At 38.9% G+C, this 23979-nt stretch overlaps 1 protein-coding gene and 1 long non-coding RNA gene across 2 annotated transcripts in view; one reads left to right on the plus strand and one right to left on the minus strand.

Moving 5' to 3' along the window:
* LOC109040814 (transmembrane protein 205) overlaps positions 1-23979 on the plus strand; it is a 42258-nt gene that overhangs the window by 9032 nt on the left and 9247 nt on the right. Inside the window, exon 2 of the mRNA XM_019056892.2 lies at positions 17181-17365. Within this exon, the coding sequence (XP_018912437.1) occupies positions 17181-17365 (185 nt within the window). The remainder of the gene's footprint in view (positions 1-17180; positions 17366-23979) is intronic.
* Positions 11848-15078, minus strand: LOC140224639 (uncharacterized). Its single transcript, XR_011899909.1, has 2 exons — positions 13763-15078; positions 11848-13166 (listed from the first exon to the last, which is right to left on the minus strand). It is a non-coding gene; the product is annotated as an uncharacterized lncRNA (long non-coding RNA).

Raw genomic sequence — 23979 nt, forward strand, 5'->3', positions numbered from 1 at the left:
TTTTCCGAGAATTCTCGATTGGTCAAAGGAAGTTTGGCAACGTCTGACGGCTCATACGGTGTTTTTCCATAGCACGGAAGAATACTACGTGAACCTCGGCACGCATCTGGGCAGCTGTCTCGTAGGCCGGAAATTTCAGTCCGCGAATTTTAAATTACCCCGTGGTTCTTTTCGCTGCGAGGGTCAGAGCACCCGCTGAATATGAAACACATATCTTCTCCGAGCTGCATTGTTAATGGCACTTCGGCAGGCTTTGCCAGTATGATTACATACTAAATGGCGAACATCTCCCCTTACAATTCGTCGTTCTTCTGGTGTTAGCGTAACTCAATGATCATGTGAGCCCTAGAAAGCATGATGTTATAAGGGCAATAGAGCTCACACCAAAATGGAGTCACGCTTTAAACGTCAGAAAAGCGACGAATTGTAGCATCTGTCTGATCCACCAGATATGTCTTTGCGGTTTTGTCTGTCGGCGCACGCATATGCGGGTAAGGTCAACAGTTCAGAGAACCTCATGGGCGAGCGGAGCGCAGAATTTCAATGCAAAATGAGCGAAGTAAAGTATTGAGAATTTGAGAAATTGAGGAATTACAAATGAATTTGATAGGTCTAGTCTTTCTGAAAGATGGGTTGGTTGGTAGATACGTTTATTTGGTGCTTTTAACATTTGAGCCATTAACACCCTAGAGGAGAGATCAAAATAGTGTACTAGTAAAATCGGTACGATAAGTGTTAAATCTCAAAATTTTCAATCCTAATTGATATTTTCGAAATCTTTGGCCTTGTTTTCTCCGCATAATAGTGTGGACCTAATACTATTTTACCACCTTGTATACATACAGCTCGGACCACTTTTCTTAGTGTTTTTTTCTTGCTTGTAAATTGGTTGAGTCCATTTTGTTGGAAAGTTGCTCATAATGTAGATATGTGCCGACAGTGTGCACATAACAAAGCTTTGAGTATCCTGATAAGCCATTAAGCTCGCTGCAAATGAATGAGGATTGAATAGAGTTTCTTCATAGGGAGAGTAAAGACATCTTGCGTGTCGTAAACCCTCTAAAGCTCGAAATTGGCTGTAAGCTACACATTTCAATTAGTGTGGCTTGATCAAGAGAAAATATGACCAAAGGCAGTCTTTAATCTAATGAGGTTAAATTTTAATCGCTGGAGTATGTGCGAGAGGAATAAAATTACCAGAAGAATATCTGGGCGATAAAAATAATGGAGAAGTACAATTTTACCGACAGAATCTCATAAGTAAATGTTGATTTTTACAAGTTAGAAAATATAACTCGGTGAATACAAAGGAAAAAGTCGCCTTTCATGAATTCATCGCGTCATCAAAGTAAGATTTACTCTAACAGTAAAAATGTGTATGTCCTCCCAAATTAATGTAGCCAAATAGATTCATTCAACATACAAGGTATGGTCAAAGTTTACGGGCGCCAACATTTTTTGGATCCGTTTCTATTTTCTCAAGAAAATAAATGTAGCCGAAAAATATTTACCTTCCACTCAACGGCAATGCTGCCAACTTCTCCGAAAAAAGTAATTTTAACTCTTATTGAAGCTTGCACTATTTTACTTACTGCGAATAGTTTGACAATCATGTCATCCGTCAAACACCAACTAGTTACGCTTTGATGGAGAAAGCGATGAGCTTCAACAAATAGAGCGGGGTCTCTGATGAACTTGTTGTGGACGAAATGAAAACTTATGACGCCAATCATTAAAATACGGAAATAAAATATTTTCTTGATAAATTGAATAGTTTCAAGCGACCATCATCGTCATTTCCATTTCAGTCTGAATTAGAGAATTCATACGTAGCTGTAGGTATCGCTGCAATCATATTGATAGGCACATTTTCTGGTAATTATTCATGCGACTTGTCTAAAAATCCGTACATAAAAAAGGATGAAATGTCTGCATTCTCTAAATTTGAACAAAATTAAACGTAGTTTTCATCATCAATAATTATTTTTAAACAAAAAATTGAAATCCGCATCTAATGATTTAGTTAAACGCTATCACGGAACCATATGATTCAGATCAAGTCCTGCAATTATATTGCGGTAACTTATTAAATGGGTCTACTGCAATTTTTGTGGCACCTTTTCTACCTTCATTTATAGTAGTTCAGTTTACGTTTGAGTGGATTTCGACTTTTTTACATGTACGAGTACGGCAATGCTATTAAATTTACAGGATAGGTACGGTTACTTCGTAGAATCAGTATTTCTAAGGTAGTAAATACATGTTTAAACCAAAGAAAAAATCACAGGTATAATTTTTAAATTATGATTTTTTCTTGAGAAAAAACAGCTAAGAAAGCCCTGTCAATTCGTAAATCAGGGGCTCGTCAACAGTCAAATAGAAATGGGCTCAAAAGGTGACTCAGGTAGGTATATTTTCTACCATCCCCAAGCGTGTGGACGCCACTAAAATGTACACCGTGCAAAATTAGACTGTAAACTCTGGCGAGCACCTGCTATAAAAATATTAAAACACAAATCCTATCTATTTTTGCAAGTGCCATAATAATAATGCAACATTTAGTCATGCACGTGTTGCAGTTGCCAGAAAAATAACTTGCCAAAATGTTTGAGCCCCCAAAATAGAAGCGGTGTCATTTTCTGAAGAAACAATTTCTCACCCGATGCTCGCATTTATTTTTTTCATGGAAGAAGTTCAAGGCGGCACGCCGATAATCTCCCTCAGGATGCTCTGAATAGTTCCGGCTTGGATTTGCAATTTTAGCTGAAGTTTAAAGCCACGCAAAAAACCTGAGACAATTGGATGAGTTTTCTTTTGGATGAATTCTAGTGAGCCTCAAAATTTCCAGCTCACGCTAAAATAACACAAAGTATTCCTTTCAATATAAGCATTATGTAAGATTTTTTTTTTCCGCGAACCTTTAAATGTTGATACAAGGAGGAGCAACTGTTTCATCAGTCACCTAAGATCGGACTTTAAATTACCTAATTTACACTCGCTCAGAAACGTGATAGTTACGTATTAAGGACAGAGTCACATGAATGTGCACGTAGGCGAATTTTCCTTTTTCCGTTAAACTTTTCGGAACTGTTGGAGAAATTTGAGCATGAGCATCCTCTTTAAGTTATGTATGATTTTGTATTACAAATATAATTCCCTTTACTATGTCAACAAAGAAATTCCATTATGTTTTTGCCCAAAAAGATTCACTAATTGTAAGTATACACTGAGCATATTTTATTTCCTTTGCCAACTCACTCGATTGCAGATTAAAGTGCACTATCAAATCGTGTTTGAGTTTAGAGCCTTATCATGTGGTTAGAATTAAAAAAATTGTCATAAAAAAGGAGCAATAATTGCAAGTATCCAACTTTTCCTATGATCTGCTGTCGAATAAAATTCGAGTAAAAAAACTACAATATCCGCGAGTAATTGCTCAGAGATATCACATTGGTGAAAAAAGTTGAAAAAATCCGACTGGTCAGTCCAGCGTTCGAAAGAGATTGGCCCGCCGGATGGCCAAATTAATTCCAGATCAACCCACTAAATCTCGGTATAATAAGACAGGTATAGCTGAGATTAATGGCGATACCGCTCAGCACCTGTTCTTGAAAGTCAATATCGGAGTAGTATATCAGAACGAAATGAGCCATGATGACACACTTAGTATCGATTTATCTTGTTCGACCACCCAAAGTACGGATTTAGCCCACCATATGAATATGTTTAACGTATCGTGTAACTCGTACCGAAGAAGTTACAAGCAAAAACGTGAGTGTCTGCATGACCGCATATGCTTTTACAAACATGAAACAAAGGCAGTCCTTACTCATCTGCCGTACAGTGGCGTGGCGTGAATGATCGATTATCGATATTTCCCCATTTAAAGCTGTGATAAAGAATCGATCATTAAGGTGTTCGCTGCGAACACCCTGTTAATCGATCTTTTACCATAGGTTTAAATGGCAGATCAATCGATATATCGCAAAGCACGCCACGCCACTGCTGCCGTCCACAAGGAAAACGCTGTAAATCCTATCATTCCTCTTCATTTTTCTTGCGTGATGCTTATTCATTTTGTGAATTTGAATTCTCAATGGTATACCGCACTCATTTTATAATGAAGAAGGATACATATATGTTGGTTCCTCGGTAATGAAACATTTCGTCAGTAGATAGCTGAAAAAATCTTGAGGGAAGTTACTGCGTTTTTGTTACACGGAAAAAATTAAATTGCTGATTTAACAATTCAATTGCTGAAAAAAATGACTGCAATGTTTCAATGTAGATTTTACAATAAAAAAAATGCAACTTTAACAACCTCCGTGGTTAAATTAGCTTGCAATACTGCTGTCCTAAGGAAGAACGCCGTATGAACATTCGAGAGTTGCCAAATTTCCCTTTATAAAACATGTATTTTGAACAGCATCCAGACATTTTAGATTAAATTGCGTACAATATTGTCTAAAAATTTTGGAAAATTTTATTCGCAATTTTCCCAGTAAATTCGGTTTTTATCCAAGGAAACTTGGCAACGTCTAAAGGCTCATACGGCGTTCTTCCTTAGCACGGCAGAATAGTGGTTAAAGTATCATTTTTTGTTGTAAAATCTACGTTCAAACGTTGCAGTCACTTTTTTTTAGCAATTTAATTGTTAAATCAGCAATTTAATTTTTTCCGTGTAAGAACGGCAGTCTTATTGTTATGTGGCTCTTCGTTGTTCTACGAGCAGTTTAATTTCTAACTTAAGTGATGCGTGTGGGGTGTCGAGTAAGAAGGCATTTTCTGTGCATTTCAGAGAGACAAAGTATTTCCCCCTAAAATATCTAATACCCCTCGCAATATATCCCTCTAACTTGAGATTAAGGCTGTGGAGGAATTTCGTGGAAATAATTATGGACAAAATAGCATTTTTAGCATCTGAACCATAACCGTAACCAAAATTCAGGAAAAAAACCATGAGTATTTCAGATTTTTGAGGGGTTAAAGTCTCAATTCGGAGCACTTTCGGACACGAACTTTATAGAGGAAAAAAGTGTTATTTTAATATACGAGACAAGCTTTTGAAGTCTGTATGTTTAATCCAGAGATACCATTTAATCCTGTATTAAGCTGTCAGTAGTGCCAGTACAGGAGATCAATGACAGTGCCTGATTTTTTCGAAATATGTGCCTAAAAGATCTAGTTCTCTAGGATGATCACTAGGTATTGCGCCTGAGAGAACGTCATACGTTTCGTAGGATTGCACGTTGTGACGTCAAGAAATACCAACCTACGTGTATTCCCGACAATGACGCACTGAATTTGAAGGGAAACACAAACGAAGGATTCGGGAATCTGGTTAGCAAATAATTCGGACGTGCTTTCAGACAAGCAGCCGCTCTTTCATGAAAGCGCTTCATGAAGCGTGTTATGGTAATGAACGTGTTATTAGCGTTGGCGTAATGTTTTTCCCAACACCGAATGACCGAGAACAAGATCCATGGGCGGAAATGGAGTAAGCGTGGACCGTACCTCTCTCCCAAAAAAAATCTAAACTTCCAGAAATTGAAATGTTTTCTTCGTTTTAGAGGGAATAAAGACATCCTTTTGCGTCCCCTTTAAAAGTCCTTGGTTACTCCCGTGGTAAAAAGGATTTGACCTTACCTGCGGCATTTAATTCGGTGTTCCTTGAAACGTACGTTTTTCTTTATTGTAACAATTTTTAAATTTTTCCGTATTCTTTTTTACCATCAGACTTTTAAAAAAATGTCTTTTACGAGACGTCAATTAATTTTGAGGTAACTCAAAGAGGACCGTACCTCCCTCGTAACATAGCTAATGTTAATAACACAGACCACATCCATAAATTAATCAAACATTTTAAAAAGAGCTCTTATTGACATGTGCTCTTTGGACACCTTCTCGTCAAAATTCAGAAAAAAATTGAATTTTAATCTAGAATAGTAATTTGACACTCTGCTGAGATGAAGGTAGCTAATAAAATGCAGGAGTAATTTGAAAATTGGCCCTCGATCAGATTTACTCAAATATTCATCTTTTTTAAGACTTAATTAATCATACTTCACGTTTCTAACATTTTTTCGAGGGGTGGCTGTGGTATTCGAGGATAGAAAGTAGAAATTTCTCATACTTTTTTCTGGGCTACAGATTTTATTGAGCTTCCCCAGGAAAAAAGAAACGAAAGACACAAATGCCATTGATATCACGGGATTAAACCATAAGGTTTCAGATAGCTTATCTCTCACCGGCGGCGCCTCTAAAATTAACGAACTGAGTCTATTTTTATTCATTCATCCTCTTTCACGCGTTTTTTTTCCACGTCTACCTTCAAGTGCACTCTCATGGAAGCCCGCCTTACAAAAACACAGGTGCTTTGACCGAACGATCGGGCTTCCCCTTTCCAATGGAAAGATCATAGTGCAACGGAAGAAATCCCATTCCAACATCTCTACGGTTTCGTTAAAAAAACGCGTAACGTATAGGAAACTCAACGTGTAGATGAGCGGTTTCTGCTTGAACGTCGCGCGACGGAAAGACAAACAGCCGCGCGCGGATGTTTTTTCCGCCGGACTTTTTCACTTCCACGAGTTTATTTGCCTCGCGTTGAGTGACGTCGCGGTTGACGTCACTGTGACGTTGCGTCCGCGGGTATTTATCTTGTCGCGACGTCGCTCGCACGCCGTCACCTAGATCAAGGTTCCCATCTCCCTGCCCGGGCGCTTCGCGGCGCGGTGATTGATGGCGAAAGATAAGGTGTCAACAGTTCGGTTTGTGACTCTTCGTCCGATGCTCGTTGCGCGTAATCAAATGATTTGACTGTTTGGACGTTGAGTGTTGCGGCATCGGGCATCAGAGACGTAGCTGGGGAGTGCCCTGCGCCTGGAGGATTTAAATTATGTTTGGTCTTTAGCCTTTGACAGGCCTATCGTGGGCGTAACTAAAAAGACGAGGGTGGCGGTGGGTGCCCTTCCTGGATAGTTTTTGAGGGACAGGGCAAGATCAAACAAAAGGCAATACCGCACTTAGCATAAAGGAACCAAACGACAACAGCTATTGTCAAATTCAACTGAGCAATTTCATTTGTTACATGAGGACGTTTGTGCGGATTCCTTTGAAATGTTAAGGAATTTGCTTTGCACTATGCAAAAAATTACTGAAATTTGCATAGAAATCCGCAAAACTCTTTTCAAGTAAAACACTAGATTGCCCATTTAAATTTGGTAATAGCTGATGTGGCTAGGTTCCTTTTTGCGCAATGCAGGCTAAATAGAAAATGCGCTGCCTGCAATTTTTCTTGAGGAGGGGGGCGGGGGCGTCAGAAAGTTTTAAAGTTTAAAAAGGAGGAAAATTTTGTATTTTTTAAATATGAAGTGAGAATTCAAATTCCTTGGACCCATCCATAACTATACGCCTTTAGGTTGCGTCGAAGCTCATTACGGAAGATTTAACGTATATTATCCAATTCCAAGCCAATCTTTTGTGATTCTACTGATGGTCAGGGGTGCCGGCTTCAGCTACCTCTTACCGAAAAGACTCAGTTATGACCGAGTACTCACCTTCAAATTATCAGTTGGAAGAGAAAACCTAAGATTGCAAAAATAGTCTTCCTTTTGAAATGCCGCTTTTACAGCAACTAATCTGAGAGGTTCTGTTTTCCTTCAGTTCAAAAAGTATGCAATTTTAGCTACACGGCAGTTAAAATAATTGTATCACACATTTCTATCAGCGAACGAGTCTCACGGGTGTATTTTGATTTTTGTTCTGCGTAAGTAAAAGCAAACGAGTCAATATCAAAAAACTTGCTTTAGAGAAATTAAAACCGAGTATATAATTATGGATGTTCCCTTTGACGTTTAAGGTATCTTTCCTGCTTAGAGATAGTTTCGCAAAATTCATGATAGATTGACGCTCATTTTGAGCAAGATATTTTTAACAATGAATGTCACTGAGTTTCGAGTACTTTCAAGTTTCTTGTTTAAGTTCAGTATACAGCAATACCAAATCTTCTCTTGCCAAGACCCCCCTACGTTGAATCCACCGAGCAATAGGATATTATGATGGCTGATACGTCTACCACCGAGTTAAGAGGGGGACATTGCCTTTTATGAGTAGGCCCTATTTTTATTGAACCAATTACGTCTTGATGATTTCATTTCCTGTGCGTGAAACTCCTTCAGCCACCTCTTAATTCGTACAGGTGCAAGATAGCTTCTTAATTTTCGGTCCGATTTCGTTATCTGTTGCAATTGTCGCTGAGTACCAGCCATAGGGCCAACCCAGATCTCGTCGCTCCTCTAACGTAAGGGCGTATCGCAATTTCAATGTGAGCTTTCTTGTCCATATAACGTCACGCTTTCCAGGGCTCATGTAGACGTAGAGATACGCCCATACGTCAGAGGAGCGACTATCTGACGTCTGACGTGCAGCGCGTCACGAACCGTTACGCCTAACTTTCGACGAGGCGTTGGCCAACCGTCGGGCGGTCTCGAAGACTCTTTCCCATCGCCCGCCGCTGACCATCGACTGACTTACGTGACGAAAAACTGACCAGCCATGGCCGTCGCGCCACCGTGCGACCGAACTTGGTGCTAAAATTGAGATCACGATAAAAAAGCAGGTGCACTCTTGATGCTGTTGCCATTTTTGGCGAAAAGTGCTCGAGTGCAGCACGGGATTTTGGATATTCGCCGCCCGAAATGGCAAGGCTCACGCTCGTATTACCGCCAATCGTCTGTCTAGCGTTCAATTGAAGGCACTGCCGAGGCTCTAGTTTCGTCTGCTCCCCTCTCATCTTGACTTTCCCCCATTGACAGGTCTGGCACAAAGAGCAGACTTTGACCTCTTCAGCCCGTCCAATTGCCTCTCTTTTTGCATTCAGATCATCCCATTGATGCTCATGCGTGCAGCTGATAAGCGCGGGATCCCGATGTACGGATCTTTTTTTGCATTTATTAGGATGGATAAAAAATGGGTCGCCAAAAATTTAGTTTCAAAATTCTGTATCCCAATAACTAGCTTTTTCCCTGATTTATTATCAACTTGAAACCTTTAAAAACTGCATACATACCCTCTCTAATTTCCTAAAAAGGAGGTGTGGTCCAACTTGTCAGGAAAATATGATGTTTATAGTTGGGAGTTGTGTGAAGATTGTTTAATTTCATTTTTCGAAGTAGGCAGTGTTAAAGTGGACATTGAAGGCTAACGTGTAATTTGCAATATCAAGAAATGTGTTCTCATATCTTGTTTTTCCTTAAAAAAAGAAAAAAAACAATTAAAGAGGAAAACTGATCCATACGCCAATCGACAAATGTCCCCCACTGACCGAATTCTGACGAAAAATTTGCGATATTGAAATTAACTGAAAAGTATCAAAACAATCTACAGATTATGTAAAGAAATTTTACAATTTTTTTTTTATTATTTTCCTTCATATTTTCAGTATCTTGCATGTGCTGTGCGTGTTGCATATTCAAAAACTGGAGACGCCTCCGCTGTACAAAGACTAGACCAAGTTAACTGTAGCGCTTTGATGCAACTATTCGTGTTCCAAGGATGTGCGTGTTGCACGTTCAAAATTGAAGGCGCTTTCGCTTGTCTCACCTCTTCAGAGATGCACGGGACTCGTTAGTTGTAGTTCTCTCATAACAGAGTGCCTATAGAGAGAGCATTACCAGTTACAGTGACACACGGCCAGTGTATAAGGCAAATAATTGAATCGATCATTCTGAAAAATACGTATGCGCTAGAAATGATAAAAACTGGCAAAACATGAAGACGTCAGTATGGCTTTACAAAAATTCCTAGCTTCATTTAAATTTTCAAGCAAAATAGGATACAAATTTTTTAAATACATGTTTGGTGATCGAAAAAAGAAAAACGCGGAAATAATACAACCGGAACAGAGGCTGAATATTCCTCTCGATAACTAATTTCCACAAGGTTCAAACCTCCTGACCTCTCATCTCTATCACCCACAATTCAATCGACCTCGGAAGCCAGCAATCCAAATCGATCCGGCCACAAACATTCATAACGGTGGCGTCCAAGCTTCGAACTAGAAAAAATATTATTCGATTCTGAAAGTCGTGCATGAGTCACACTTACACGCCGCGCTGAAAAACTTTTCAGCGCCGGATCGAACCATCAAACTTTTCCGCTTTGATCCTACTGAAGTTGAGAATTCTCCTGAGATTACATTTCCGCGTTCGCCCGTTGTAGGTGTCGGCGAACGACCGCGAGCACGCTGTTCACGAGCGCGCGCGCGCTTTCGTCACATGAACACGGCATGCCGACTGTCTCTTGGCTCGAGTTTTCGAAGATGCACGGGTATCACACCCGGCTGAATAATTAAGAATGATCTTGAGGAGTAAATTAATTTTATGAGGTAATACTTTTATCGCTAGAGCGCTCAGACTTTTCCTATCATCAGTGGCGTGGTGTGCTTTGCGATATAGCGATTGTTATGCCATTTAAACCTATGGAAAAGGATCGATAAACAGGGTGTTCGCAACGAACACCTTAATTAACGATTCTTTACCATAGGTTTGAATGGCAGAACAATCGATACATCGCCATTCACGTCACGCCACTACCTATCATCCACTCCATGATCTTGTCCGAATGATCATCGGTATACACGTACGTGTTTTTTCAATCGCTCTAGAGGGAATTACCGCACTGTCGCGTTGACATCGAGAGCTTCCAATCGGAATTTTCGGTCCCTGGCAACGAGTTGATTTGGCGGGCTTTTTGATGCTTCACTCGAGGGGTGGTGTAGCGCGGTGGAAGGAATGGGATTTGGTACATACTGCCGTGCTAAGGAAGAACGCCGTATGAGCCATCAGGCGTTGCCAAATTGTCTTTGATGTAACACGAATACCCTGAAAAAAATATAAATGAAATTATGAATATTATGAATTTTTCTTCCAATTTTTCAGAGAATTTTGTTTGTATTTTGATCTAAAGTTCCTGAAAATTTCAAGGAAAAATATTCATAATTTTCATCAAAAATGAAAATTTTATCAAAGGAAATTTGGCAACTCTCGAATGTTTATACGGTGTTCTCCCTTCGCACGGCAGTATATACCTCTGAAAAACTCAATTTCAGCCGATATAATTACAAACTTTGGCAAACTAGTGCTGAAAACCCGGCCATGTTTAAGAATTTTTTTATTATTTTTTTTTCTTTTAAGGGGTGTCAGCTAGAGGACCTCTGATATTTTTAGGTTATTGAGATGAGGTATCTATAGTGTAACTGAGCTGTGCAAATTCGTAGCTTATCAGTGTGAAAGTTGTTGTAAAGAGAAATGATATATGACGGCAAAGTAAGGTCGTGAGTTAAAACATTAGTTCTTTTGTTACATTGGTGTCAGGACCATCCTCTATCTATGGCCCTCATTAGACCAAAATGACTCATTAAAAAATACGGGTACAGTAGTCCCCCCTCCTCCTTCTGTTGCAGACTACCCTATTTTGTAAGCAGACAGACATTTTCAAGTCAATGGTTGCGAAAAAAGCCCACTTTGAGGTACGCGTACTCCTTAAAAGATATGACTTCTCAACGATCTTTAGGTTTTTTTTTTTGCTTCAAAAAGAGTGAAAAGCAAGTATCTTTTAGGTCGTGTCTGTTTCTATCTCCTTTTTTTCGTATTTTGGCTATTTTCCCGATATTTTTAGTGTATTTTCCGAAGAAAATACACTATTTTTATACTTCAGGTGTCTCTTTATGTTATATATTTAATTCTTAGTCGTATCTGCGCTATCACTAAGCTGGGTTTAGCGGACTTGTTAAAATTATAGTTTCTCGGTTTTCTTTCCTTCTCCCTGTGCGGGGCCAAACTCATCTCGTATGCATTGCATGATCCTTTATTGCTGCTATTCATTAGGCACTAAACACAGTTGATGGCTCATTATGTGTTGAAATCGAATGACTTGATGCATTAAAATGTGACACGGTGACGCGTTGGCCGTTGGCAGCCGAATCTTTTGAACTTCCCGTCGTCGGCTGCTATTCCACTTCAGATTTAGCATTATTGAGTGTTTTGATTATTCGCAAGGGACTTAGTTCCTGAAATGACTTAAGTTTCCAAGTGGCTATGCTTCTTTCTTCCAGACTGTTCTCCTCGCCTACATCTGACAGGCACCTTTCTGCAAACGGCTCATTTTGAGCAGCTTATTTTTACAAACAGAGAATGTGGCAAAGAAATTTTCGTTAGGATTAAATTTTGAATTCAGAGCCGTTGAGAGTGCCTAAAAGTAAGTTTTTTTCGGATGAGTTCCTTCGAGGATACAAAGGAATTCTCCGCAACCAATGGTGCAGACAAAGGATAGGGCTTAATAAAGTATTCGTGATTCTCCATTTTCCTCTAAATAATTGACCACACCACTTTGGCCTTCAGGTTCTCATCTACATTGAATTTTTTTTCAATTGCATTTTTATTTATTAATTCATTCATTACAATCAAGAGCCTCCCGCTTCTAAAAAAAAACTTCTGTCTATTATTACCCGCAGACTGCGTTTGGTCATAATTAGTAAAATACCTCAACTTTTCAATGGAGATGTACCAGGAATTGAGAATATAAAAAATCAAATGGTTTTTTGGGAGAATTTTAGCAGGTTTACTGGAACATAATTTCGATTAAGACATCATTAATTGGTTATTACGTGCACTTATTTATTTATCCAATTCGTGTATTTTTTTTTTTTTTTTCACCAAAAATCAACTAATCTCGGTATTTGCTTGTTATTGGAAGATGTGCGTCCCCTAGAAAAAATTAACAAGAAATATATAGGTGATTCTTTGTTTTCTCATCGTGACAAAAATTTTAGAAAATTACTTTCGAATGTTTTCGAAATTGGTATTCAAAATTACTACTGTTGTTTACGTGCCCTCTTGCATGTACCGCTCTTGTCCTAAAAACTTAAAATATCTTGACAACGCGTACCTCAATACTAAATTTCCATCAACTGTCGACACCTTAATTTTTTCCTGTTTGATTGGCGTGCCTCGCATTAAAAAAGAAAATTAGAATGAAAATTATGCTGACCTATAAAACGTTTCACGTCATAAATTACAAGCTCACTCGCCCATGAAAAAGAAATAAAGTCCCAAAACATTCATTGTCTTCCGCTGGTTCAGCGTTGGCGTCAAGTCTTCAAGGAACTAAAATATAAAACTCACTCGAAAGAACAGAACTCTACATCTTTTAAACTAGTTCTACGGCCAAGTTTGAGTGTTGCTAGGTCTCTTAACTTGTCAAATCTCACCTTGACCCACAAACAACCCCACAATCCCATCACAACCTACAAATTTGAATGCTTTAAGGGTAGGATGGATGGGAGGTCAAAAACCTATGAAGGTAAAACGGAATCCTTTCTGAATCCGTGTAAATGACTACAAATCTAGTTGAGACATTCGTCTATGTGTTGACTTATCGTGAAGAAGAATTGAGAGGCTAAGAACTGTATTCATAGTCTCTGTGACTTGTCTTAAAGGAGCAGGGCGCATATTAATTTGTACAAAAAGAACGTATCAAAGTTTTTGAGATTTCAAGTTTCCGCACTTATTTTTGTAACAGTTCAGTAAAGTGCGTGAACACTATTTGTTTCAATGGTTGCATCCTGTAAATTATTATTAAAATTATAAAATCCTAACAAGCTTTATAATTTATTGTCTTACATCGAGGAAGTATAATTGTACAAGTTTCAAGGAACTTCAAAGTACAAACTAGACTATATTTTCCATTTCTGAAGACTCACATAATGCTCCAAGGGCGTAAAAAGTGTGTCTGCTATCATCACGCAGAGAGTGTTCTAGATGTTAAAATGGAACGTTCCGTTGTTGTGATCTGATTACAGACTCCTCCCGCCAATCTCAATTGCATTTAAGGATGGTGGTTCGATGGAAAACGAGCTCAGACCTTGTTAAGTCACAATAATTGCGGTTCTCTTATCACTCTTTGTCATAACACACTTCGTTATACAACAAAAAATAAAAAAATAATAATGAATTTGAAGCCTCTCTTGGGAAGAAAACCCCGTACTCTGTAAGTTTCACTTCTTCAAATAATGGGAGGATTCCCCCACAAAAATTTTTTTATAGGTGAGGAAACGTAGCTTCGTTCAAAAACTTCAAAATTAATCAAGATAATTACAATTTTTACCAGGCACATAATTATGCAGTTTTTGCCCAAAATTTTGCTGATTTTTGCATACCGTATGAAAAAATACTAATACAAATCAGTGAAGAATTCAGTTAGAGACGTTATGTGGTTTTCTAGTAAAAACCCGATTTTTGAGTAAAAAATTTGGCATCGTTGGAATTTGGTTTGTTATTTATTTGTCTTGGAAACAAAAAAATATGGTTTTTAACAAAAACTAGATTTAGAACAGGCATTCATATACCAAAATTCTGGATTTTACTTGAAACTGAATATTGACCAAAGTGGTTTCTGGCCTCATAATTTTATGATTTTGATAGTTTTTCTAGATTTCTTTATGACCATATCGATTTGATGCTGCGCTGTTTTTATGCTGCGGAATTTGACTTTCTATTTCCGGATAATAGAATTTGACCACGCTTAGCTTAGTTTATTACTACAAAAAATTAATCATTCTCCTCATAACGTCGTGATGCACTTGTGACCCTCAACTTCAAAGCATCAAAGACTGCACGCTCATCTAATGTCGAACGTATGTGCAAGATGCACATGGGATTTTAGATAACCTTATAAAACATAAAATGTCTATATAAAAAATGACTTCTCGACGCAAAAGTGTACCAGATAAAATATCATCTACTGTTGGACGCCATTAGTGTGACTGAAATTTTTCTCGGCAAACAATCAAATGAACTTGAACTTGGATTGAAAACAAAGCCTGCGTGTGCAACGAAAGACAAATTTTTAGAGATTTCGAAATACATGCCTAGAAAAAAAGATGCTTGACTTGAATGAGAAGCATCAAAGAGTCACCGAACTCCTGTCTGGCTGACGCTCGTACTGCCGTGCTAAGGAAAAACGCCGTATGAACCTTCAGGCGTTGCCAAATTTTCTTCAATAAAACACGAATTCCCTGGTAAACTTATGAATATTTTTCTTCACATTTTTCCGAGAATATTCTTTGTATTTTGATCTAAAGTCCCTGAAAATTTCAAGGGAAAATATTCATAATTTTCCTCATAAATAAACATTTTATCAAAGGAAATTTGGCAACTCTTGAATGTTCATACGGCGTTTTTCCTTAGCACGGCAGCGTAGAGCAGAGGTCAAATTATGCACATCACTAATTAACGATTACCACAGTAAGATTAGCTCTGCATGTGGAATTTATCATCGGTCGGAGACCCTTTGTGCACAGAAATTTGGACAATAATCTTCGAGTTTAATTGGACTATAGATAGGTAATCTCTTGTTTTTCACCCTACAAGACTTAATTGGTACGTTCGATTAGCTGACCGGTCTTTTATTAGGTCAAGTGTGAAATAATTTCGCGAGAGGGAAAATTTTACGAATGACATACAGTTCAAAAGGAATTTAAGAGTAAAGACATGGATTATGAATCATAGATCAATGGATCATGGATTATGTGTCGGAAGAGACATGAGTATGATCACAATTAGTTTACAAGAGAAACATTGTTAATAGATAGACGTAGCCCTGAACATCCTACTTGGAATTGCAGAGAACTAACTGTTTTTACAGGAGAATCTGAACTAAAACTTCCTCTACTTTACTCAAGGCCCTCCTCGATGATCATGTCAACAAAAATTGAATCCTAAAAGTCAGTTTCCTTAAACCGGTTTCTTGTGTCAGTCACCTTGCCAAACCGTATAGAAGATTAGATTTGTCGTTTCTTTTACAATCTAAAGGCGAGTGATGAGAGAGATAAGTTCTGAGTTTGATTTATGGGTGACATTTTGTCGCTCCTGTGCTTATCCTCATTTTAACGTGAGCCCTGAAACGCATCGAGTTGTATGGACAATAAGGCTCAACTCAGAAAGCAGCTTCGCCCCTTTGTTTGACTATTTGTAGCTGTCAGATAATTAACTCTCACCACAGTTCTTACAAGGAAAGACCAATAATTAATCAACCGATCAAAAAAAAATCTCCCTGCAGTACATGAAAACGGCTAACCGACAGCGCGTATACCTAAATTAGTTGTAGCAATGGATCAATGATAAATTAGTCCGCCCGAGAGAAGAAAATTAAACGGTGAATTTTAATGGAGATTTACATAGGTATTTCGGAAAATAAACCAAGAAATGAATGGAAGGGCATCAAGCTTGGTCAGAGCAATGACTCTCCGATCCATGAAAAATATAGGGTCGGCACCTTGTGGGTACAGAGAGACACTCACAGAGAACGAAGAATCGTCATGCTTACCATGCTCAATAATGCTCATCGTGGAGAAGATATTAGATCCTAACCACTTTTCTCTTCGTAATTGAAATTTTATTTTCGTGGTAACATAATGGCGCATTCTTATCGGGGCTGACCGAATAATTATTGCAAAGATAACATCGAAACTACGACTGTAAGAGAGGCTACTTAAAAGAGGCGCCAGCTCTCCCACTCACATTACGACTATGTACTTTATAAAAGCAACTGGATGCATTTAAATAAGGAGGAACTATGTCCATTCTGACGTGAGCCCTCAGATCCGCATGAGGATACGTGTACAAGACAGGGTTCATGTCCCAATAAAATATAGTTCCTTTTTATTTCAATGGGCCCAGCTATGCTTGGTTCTCCGTGCAAAACCACCTAAAGGAGCCTAGTTGGACTTATTGTGGTTCGCGAAGGGGATTCGGAAGGCCAGATCGGAAAAATTTTAAAAATTGAGGCATCAGAAGAGAAATTTTGAGCTATGTTTCATTTTAAATATTACAGAAATGTCATGCACTTATTTCGTAGGTCCTTTACCATGTTCTAAAGGGGACCAAGCAGATTTTTGGGGGACACAAAGCCCCCGGTCTCCCTAGTTTCGCCAATGAGCGCAACTAACTCCCCGTATCGAGACCCTGTAGGGACCATTGTGCGCGGTGCAGGGTGCAGCTCACAGTGGCATTGAGCGATCCACTCGAATTAGCGTTTGTTAAATGCCCTAACAGCTCGCGAGCATAGCTCTTGATTGAAGAGAGTCGTATTTTAATCAGAGGTTTTTCGTTTGATTGCAGCACCATTCTGAGAACAACGCAGCCGGCGCACATAATAGCTGTTGCAGCGGTCATCCTGGTAGCATCCCTAATCTACCCCTCTCACTCAGCCAAAGATTCTAGAAATTCTACGTGCTCGATATTGCTCTACTTCTCCGCGTTGAGCATGCACATTGGATCCCAGTTCTGGATGACTTTCATGTCAGGTAAGTCTCACAACTTTGATTTCATTCGATATGCGAGTGTTGCAATGTCGCCTTTAATTTTGAGGGGTTCGAAGCAGAGAATAAAACCTCCTTCAGTCCTTCTTTCTTTTTAAATTAGACGTATTTATTCCAAAACATTTTTGCTCAAAGCTTAATTTCCACGATTCCGGCGTCGCCCAACACAGTTTTAACATATCATGAGATATTTTCTCCTCGATGCTATCCTAAAGTGCCACGTACTGCCCCATCCGATATGTATGAGAAGTAATCATAACTAAAAAACTAACGGCATGGATTAGGATTTGACTTTCTCAAACTCTCAATGGGCGTGTCTCTGACCAAGGGCAAATCTTGTGTATATTTACTGCACTGCGAGTTGAGTTTTGAGAAAAAATGAGATCCTGTTTTTGTTGGTGGAGTTCAAGGGCACTCCATATGCCACATCCAAGTTCACAGGAAGACGGAAAGTACGCCCACCTGAATTCTGGCTGAAACGAAAGTCAAAGTAGGAGAAACTTTCCTCATTATTTTATGGATTTCCGTTATTTTTTCATTGTGGTTGTGGTGTGTCTTGCCCCCCCCCCCCCCCCCCCCCCCCGCTTGGACAAGGTGCAGCTTATTGCGATAATCTTACAAAATTTTCTTGAAAAATAACATTTTTTTTTTTTTTTTTTTTTTTTTTTTTTTGGCGGAATGGCCTTTAAAATGAATTATTAGGTGATTTTGCTAAGTAAATTGATGTGTACAAACATTCGAGGTAAAAGGAATTCCCACGGAGGAAAATGTTTTGATTGGAGCAATTTTTGTAGGTTTGGACAGAAACATTGGATTTTGATATTTTAAAGGAAAACCCCTATGCCTCACGAATGACTTGTGAGCGACTCAATTCAATTCTGCGCCAATACAAGGCGCAGAGCTGCATTAAAATCTCAAAATTCCCTAGCCTGAACATGGTGGATTAGAATTTTAAATAGCTTTTCCTCGAAACTACGTGTTTAGAACAGCAAGCATCAAAATGTTGTAGATTCAGTATTAGATTTTACATTTCTGGGCGTTTTTCGTCCCAAATGTTCTTAGAACACTCTTCCAGGGTGTGTTTTTTAATAACAATATTTCGATCTTATCTGAACTAAGGTCTCCTACTCTCATGAAAGGTCACGTATGAATATTCTTTTGAGTTTTGAACTGATACTAAACATTTTTTAACAGCCGTCATTGAGATAAAAAAAAAAATCTCTCGTTATGTGAACGTACAGAGCTTTTCAAGTCCGAGAAGAAGCTGAGAAAACTCATAAACCAAGGATTCCAAATCTTTCTTACGGGAATTTCTGTAATGATGCGTTTTACAAGTCTCGCAGGTGATCGTAATCTTTCTTTAAGACGACTCTTGATGGCAAATAAAATAGAAATAAATGGACGTATTTCTATCAAACGGAACTATGTGCATTCAGACATGAGCCCAGAGACCCATAAGAATACATACCTACATAGCAGGGCTCACGTCATAATGCACATAGCTCCGTTTGTCAGAAATGCGTCCAAATGTGGAATCGCCGTCATTCAATTTCGCGCGTCATTTTCACCAAACGACAATAATTGCTTGCCACTTCAGTGACTCGCGCAAAAACGACCTCTCCATTACCACATGTAACGCGAGGATTCTCGACATGGGACTAACAATATTTGTAAACCAGAGAAGAAGAAAAAACAAACAAAAAAGCCAGAATCAGAAAAGTTTTTCTTTGATGGGCACTGCTTCCGTAGCAATATATGAAAGGCAAGTTCTCGAATTAAGGAGATCGGTGGAAAGTCCTACTGCCAGTAGAGTCCCTTAATACTGAGAGTAAAGACGATGCGAATCTTTTTCTGATTTTTAGGCCTTCGCAGTGTCACAAACGGGGATAAAGATTACATTTTCACCGATGTAGAAGTAGCACTCAAATTTTTGATTGCATCATCTGAAAGTGCCTAAAGAGCTGATTTCACAGTATATTTTATAACTTTTTTTCGGCCACGGGGCATAGTATAAAAATAGATTTAAAAGTGAGAAAATGCGCCGCCTAGTGACGTCATCTGGCGGCATTTTCCATTTAAACGCATGTATTTTAGCAGATTATATCATTTTGTCATAACTCCTCCAATAACTGTTCAATTTATGAACCAAGGGTATCCTCGCGTTCAGCTCACTCGGTAGCGTCCATTCAAACACGGAATTCATCAAATTTCAGACACTTGCAAATTCTCCATTGCAAAGATTATACTGGAATGGACCGGGAATTAGTGGTACGACAAGGAACAAATGAAATAAGAGAGGGAACGGAGACAGGAATTCGGGAGTGGTTTGATCAAGGAATACAAAAAAACGTCCGTTTTGTGCGATCTTGATTCCCGTTTGTGACATCCATAAGCTGCGTTGTCTCGACTCTCTCCAGAAAGGGACTCTAAATGCCATTAGTTTTAAATTTTCCCTTCGGGGGAAAAAACCCACACGGAATCGAGAGCAAAAAAAAGAAAAAAACTGAGGTGGTGCAGCCTGCAAAACTTGTTAATGGCCACATTTGAGCCGGGCTGGAAAGATGTCAAGGCGGAGCTCTATGCTGGCGCACAATCGCATGAGCGTTTCAGTCTCTCGAAATTGCTAAATCTTCAGTCAGCCAATAAAACGCCTGTTTTTACCTGGGGACTCAGTGCTGATCGGCCAAGATCGACCCACCGGCCAATCCTGATCGAGTTATCCATCTTCTTCTCTCTAATTTGCGGGAGGCAACCTTGCCAGGATTCTTGGGTATAGACAGTTTACTGTCCATTGCTAATACACCTAGTTAGCAGTAGCTGAATTGTTAATTACTCGTTGCCGCATGGAACAGAATATGTCTGAAGGGTGCTTAGTGGCTGACAATTTAGATTCGGTTCATAAAACTCATTTTTTCTGTTTATAATAATTAGTACAGCCGACAGTCGCGCACTGGATCGAGTCAACAAGGGAGGTCAGACATGAAATTGTTTACTGAAACGGAAATTTTTTATGTTTGTTTCGTCACATTTTAAATAATAATGGGATGGTTAGAGGAAAATTTCACAAGAAAACCGATGGAACCACTTTTAAAATCTCAAAGTATTGCATAAACGGAGTTACAAGCGTTCAAAGCCCTGGTAAAAATTGGCAGTAGAATTTGTGTTCCAAAATACCACAGACCTACAGCCGACTGTAAGATTTCCAATAGCTTCTATAGCCGGCAACACAATTTCTTATAGCCTTTTATAGCCGATGACGATTAAGCAACAGCCTGACGATAAAGTGTACGCTATCCGTTACTAATTACGGATGCTAGGACTTAGTGAGTTTTTGGACTACCGCTCTCTTTTGGGCCGTAGTATCTTGATTTATTTTGCGAGGGAAGCTCCGTACTTTTGAAGGATGCCTGCCCCCTGCCATTCCTAATATGTTGGAGCGCCTTCAATTTCGTACGATACTGTGCAATACCTCTGGTGTGAAATAGTTACTTCAAGCGCCGTGGTACGCTGCGGCGCAGCGCGGCGGGCAAGCAGCCAGCGCGAAACGCGCATTGGCGCCTACAAACCTAACAGGGATACTTCACGCATTGCGCAATGCGTGAAGTATCCCTGTTAGGTTTGTAGGCGCCAGTGCGCCGCCGCTCCGCTTCGTGTTAGGCTCTAATATTTAATCTCGTGGAGTCAGCGTTGTTCAACTCATGACTTTGAAATGTTTGCACACTTTGTATGGATTATTCTCATTTTAATTGATGAAAACAAATATGTAGTAAAGGAAAATATAATGATCGTTTTGTAAATATTATGATGATTCCGTTCAAACTTGCGGATTTACAAAGCACACGAATTTCTACACAATTTCTTATAGCCGATGGCGAAAAAGCAACAGCCAGGCGATAAAGTGTAAAGCCCGGAGACAGGAACTATAGCCCGACTGTTTAATTTCTTATCGCTTCGTGTGGCCCGGCCGTATGATTTTTTCCACTTTCTACAGCCAGCTATATGATTTTCTATCGCTTTCTTCAGTCGGCTGTAAGAACTCCTATGGTATTTTGAAACGCAGCTCCTATCGCCAATTTTTACCAGGGAGTGTCCAAATTTTGTCCGACCTCTCCTATTGACTCGATCCAGTGTGAGTAGCGTTAAGCACTGTTCCTCAATAATTAAGGAAGGTTCATATTTTGTTGTTTTTTTTTACCCGGAAAAATTTATTTTAACATTTTAAAGGGAACTCCAATTTAAACGTTGTTGAAATTCCTTGATCTATTAAAAAAAGACATAGAATATATCGATGGTGAAATCGATGCGTATCCCGGTTTAAGATGTTGCAGAATTTCCGACATACTTTATTTTCCACGTGGTATAAACTACCAACGTCATTTCTTGGAAATTTCGGTGATTGTTATTCTCTGTGTGATGAATATTCTGTGAAAATTTCCACCCATAATGTTGATCGGGTCTCCTTTTAAAAAATAAAGTAGGAAGGGATATTTTAAAACACTACAACCTAGATACGCATTTTTTCAGTTTCACCGTCAATATTCCAAAAAATTCCCGAAGTTTTGGATTCAGAATTTTATTGCATGAATGGGACTACCCATTTCCATCTGATTTGTCCGCTGACAAACAAAGTTTTAATTGGACCAAATTTTGCAATAAGGAACCACTAATTCTGGCTTATTTCAGAAACGACATATAAGACATTGATTATCCCATGCAGAAAGGTGCTTCTATGGAAGATCCAGAGATAGTGATTCCATATTGCAAAATATAATCCAATTGTGATCAACATTAAGATGCTCGCTTTCCAATCAATTTCTCTAAAAAAGAAAGAAAAGAGTCAATCCGATTGAATTTTATTGAAAATGAAAATAAAAAACATCTATCTCACCTCAGCTGTGCATTACATTTTTCAAGCCAAACGTGGCGATCGTGGGTTATGACTTCAAAGGGTGTCCTCTTATCTCGCGGTCAGCAGAATACGAATAATCTGCCCGGTAATGGATTTCATTTAGCACCTCTTCCACGTGTGCCACCTTTTTAATTAATCCTTGACTCAAGTGTCTGGAGCAGACCTCACTGCACTGCACTTTATCCGTGCAGGTTAAAGCCCTCTTCAGCACATTACCCGCATCGCTCGCCGATCGGAAGAGATCCAGATTACTTTACGCACGTGTCACGTGCAGGGGCCTGGAAGTGCTACTGGCATCCCGCTGCTCATCTAATCGCGAATTGAATAAAATCGAATTGACCGGGCATCTGACTACTTTCAGAGAGCCGTTATCCTCTTTGAGTTGATTTATAAGAGAATTAATTAAAATATTGTAATTAATTCTATGTGAAGCAGCACTGCTGTGTAAAGTTACACGTTTCTCTCGTCAGAAGATAAACTCCTGGTCCGGAATGCATTCATTTTACATGAAATATAACTGCATATCCACTTTTTAAGAACAAGAATAAGAGGACGACTCGCTCCAGAATGCCTTAGTTGGCTGTGGGCTGGCGCAAAAATTAATTTATCCCCGTATAGCATATTTTTACTTAGGTATTCATAACGACGCATTTTTTGTTTTGTAAAAAAAAAAAAAAAAAAAAAAAAAAAAAAAAAAAAAAAAAAAAAAAAAAAAAAAATTCTAAATGACGTTCGAAGAGGCAAGTTGCATCATTTTTAGTTTTAAGTTCACATTTAGATTTTAAGTCCTCATTTGGCTTAACTAGAAAACATGGAACACTAAATTTAGAGAAAAGCGAAAATTGGTGAACCTTGCCAAATAAAACGAGATTGAATTTGGAGGTGAACGCAGGGATCCAATTAAATGAGCACATAGTATGATGATTCCAAGTTTTTATTCATATTTTTTTATCTCTCTATTTTAACATGCTCCCGTAGATATTGCGGTGAAAAATGTGAAAACCGCTACAATACTCAAATTAAAATATTTAAAAGTTTAAACAGTTGCAATGTTGCTACATTGAAAGGGTAGACATTCAGAACCCTAAGAAAATTTCTAGGTTGAGAACCATTTCATACGATTTTCAATCATAGATATTGCAAATTTTATCCAGATGATTCATCGAATCATTTAGGGAATTTTAAAATTAAGGACAAAGTTATGAGTTTCCTCCAAAATTTATTCAAAGTCTGTGACTAACCAACGCAAAGCCGTCCGGGTTTTCTTTTCGTCATAGCTCTCTCGTGGAAACGCGGGGAAAGCCTCGTGCCTGCACAACTTTTTTTCGCCTGAAATGTTCGGCTCCGCCGTGTTAATGACTTTCAGTGTTCCGAGGATTGACAACAATCCGTCGTGGAATTTAATTAAACGAGTTCCATTCAGACTAGTTTGTCTAACGTTTAAGCTCGAATCTTACATCACACACCCAGTCACCATTTTCAACACTAGATTACCGAATCTCCACGTGCGACTGAGGGAAAATTCGAATTTTCAGGCGTCTTGGCAACCGTAGTAAAGTTGCGATTGGAATGTAAAGAGCGCTACTGTGTGGATTTTTGAGAGCGAGATTGAGGTATAGAAATTTATAGGACATGCATGAAGGGGTTCTTCATGGAAATAGATGTAGTTTGTTTGGCTACGAATGAAAGG

This window comes from Bemisia tabaci, chromosome 5 (assembly GCF_918797505.1).
Source record: "Bemisia tabaci chromosome 5, PGI_BMITA_v3".
Taxonomy (NCBI): Eukaryota; Metazoa; Arthropoda; class Insecta; order Hemiptera; family Aleyrodidae; genus Bemisia; species Bemisia tabaci.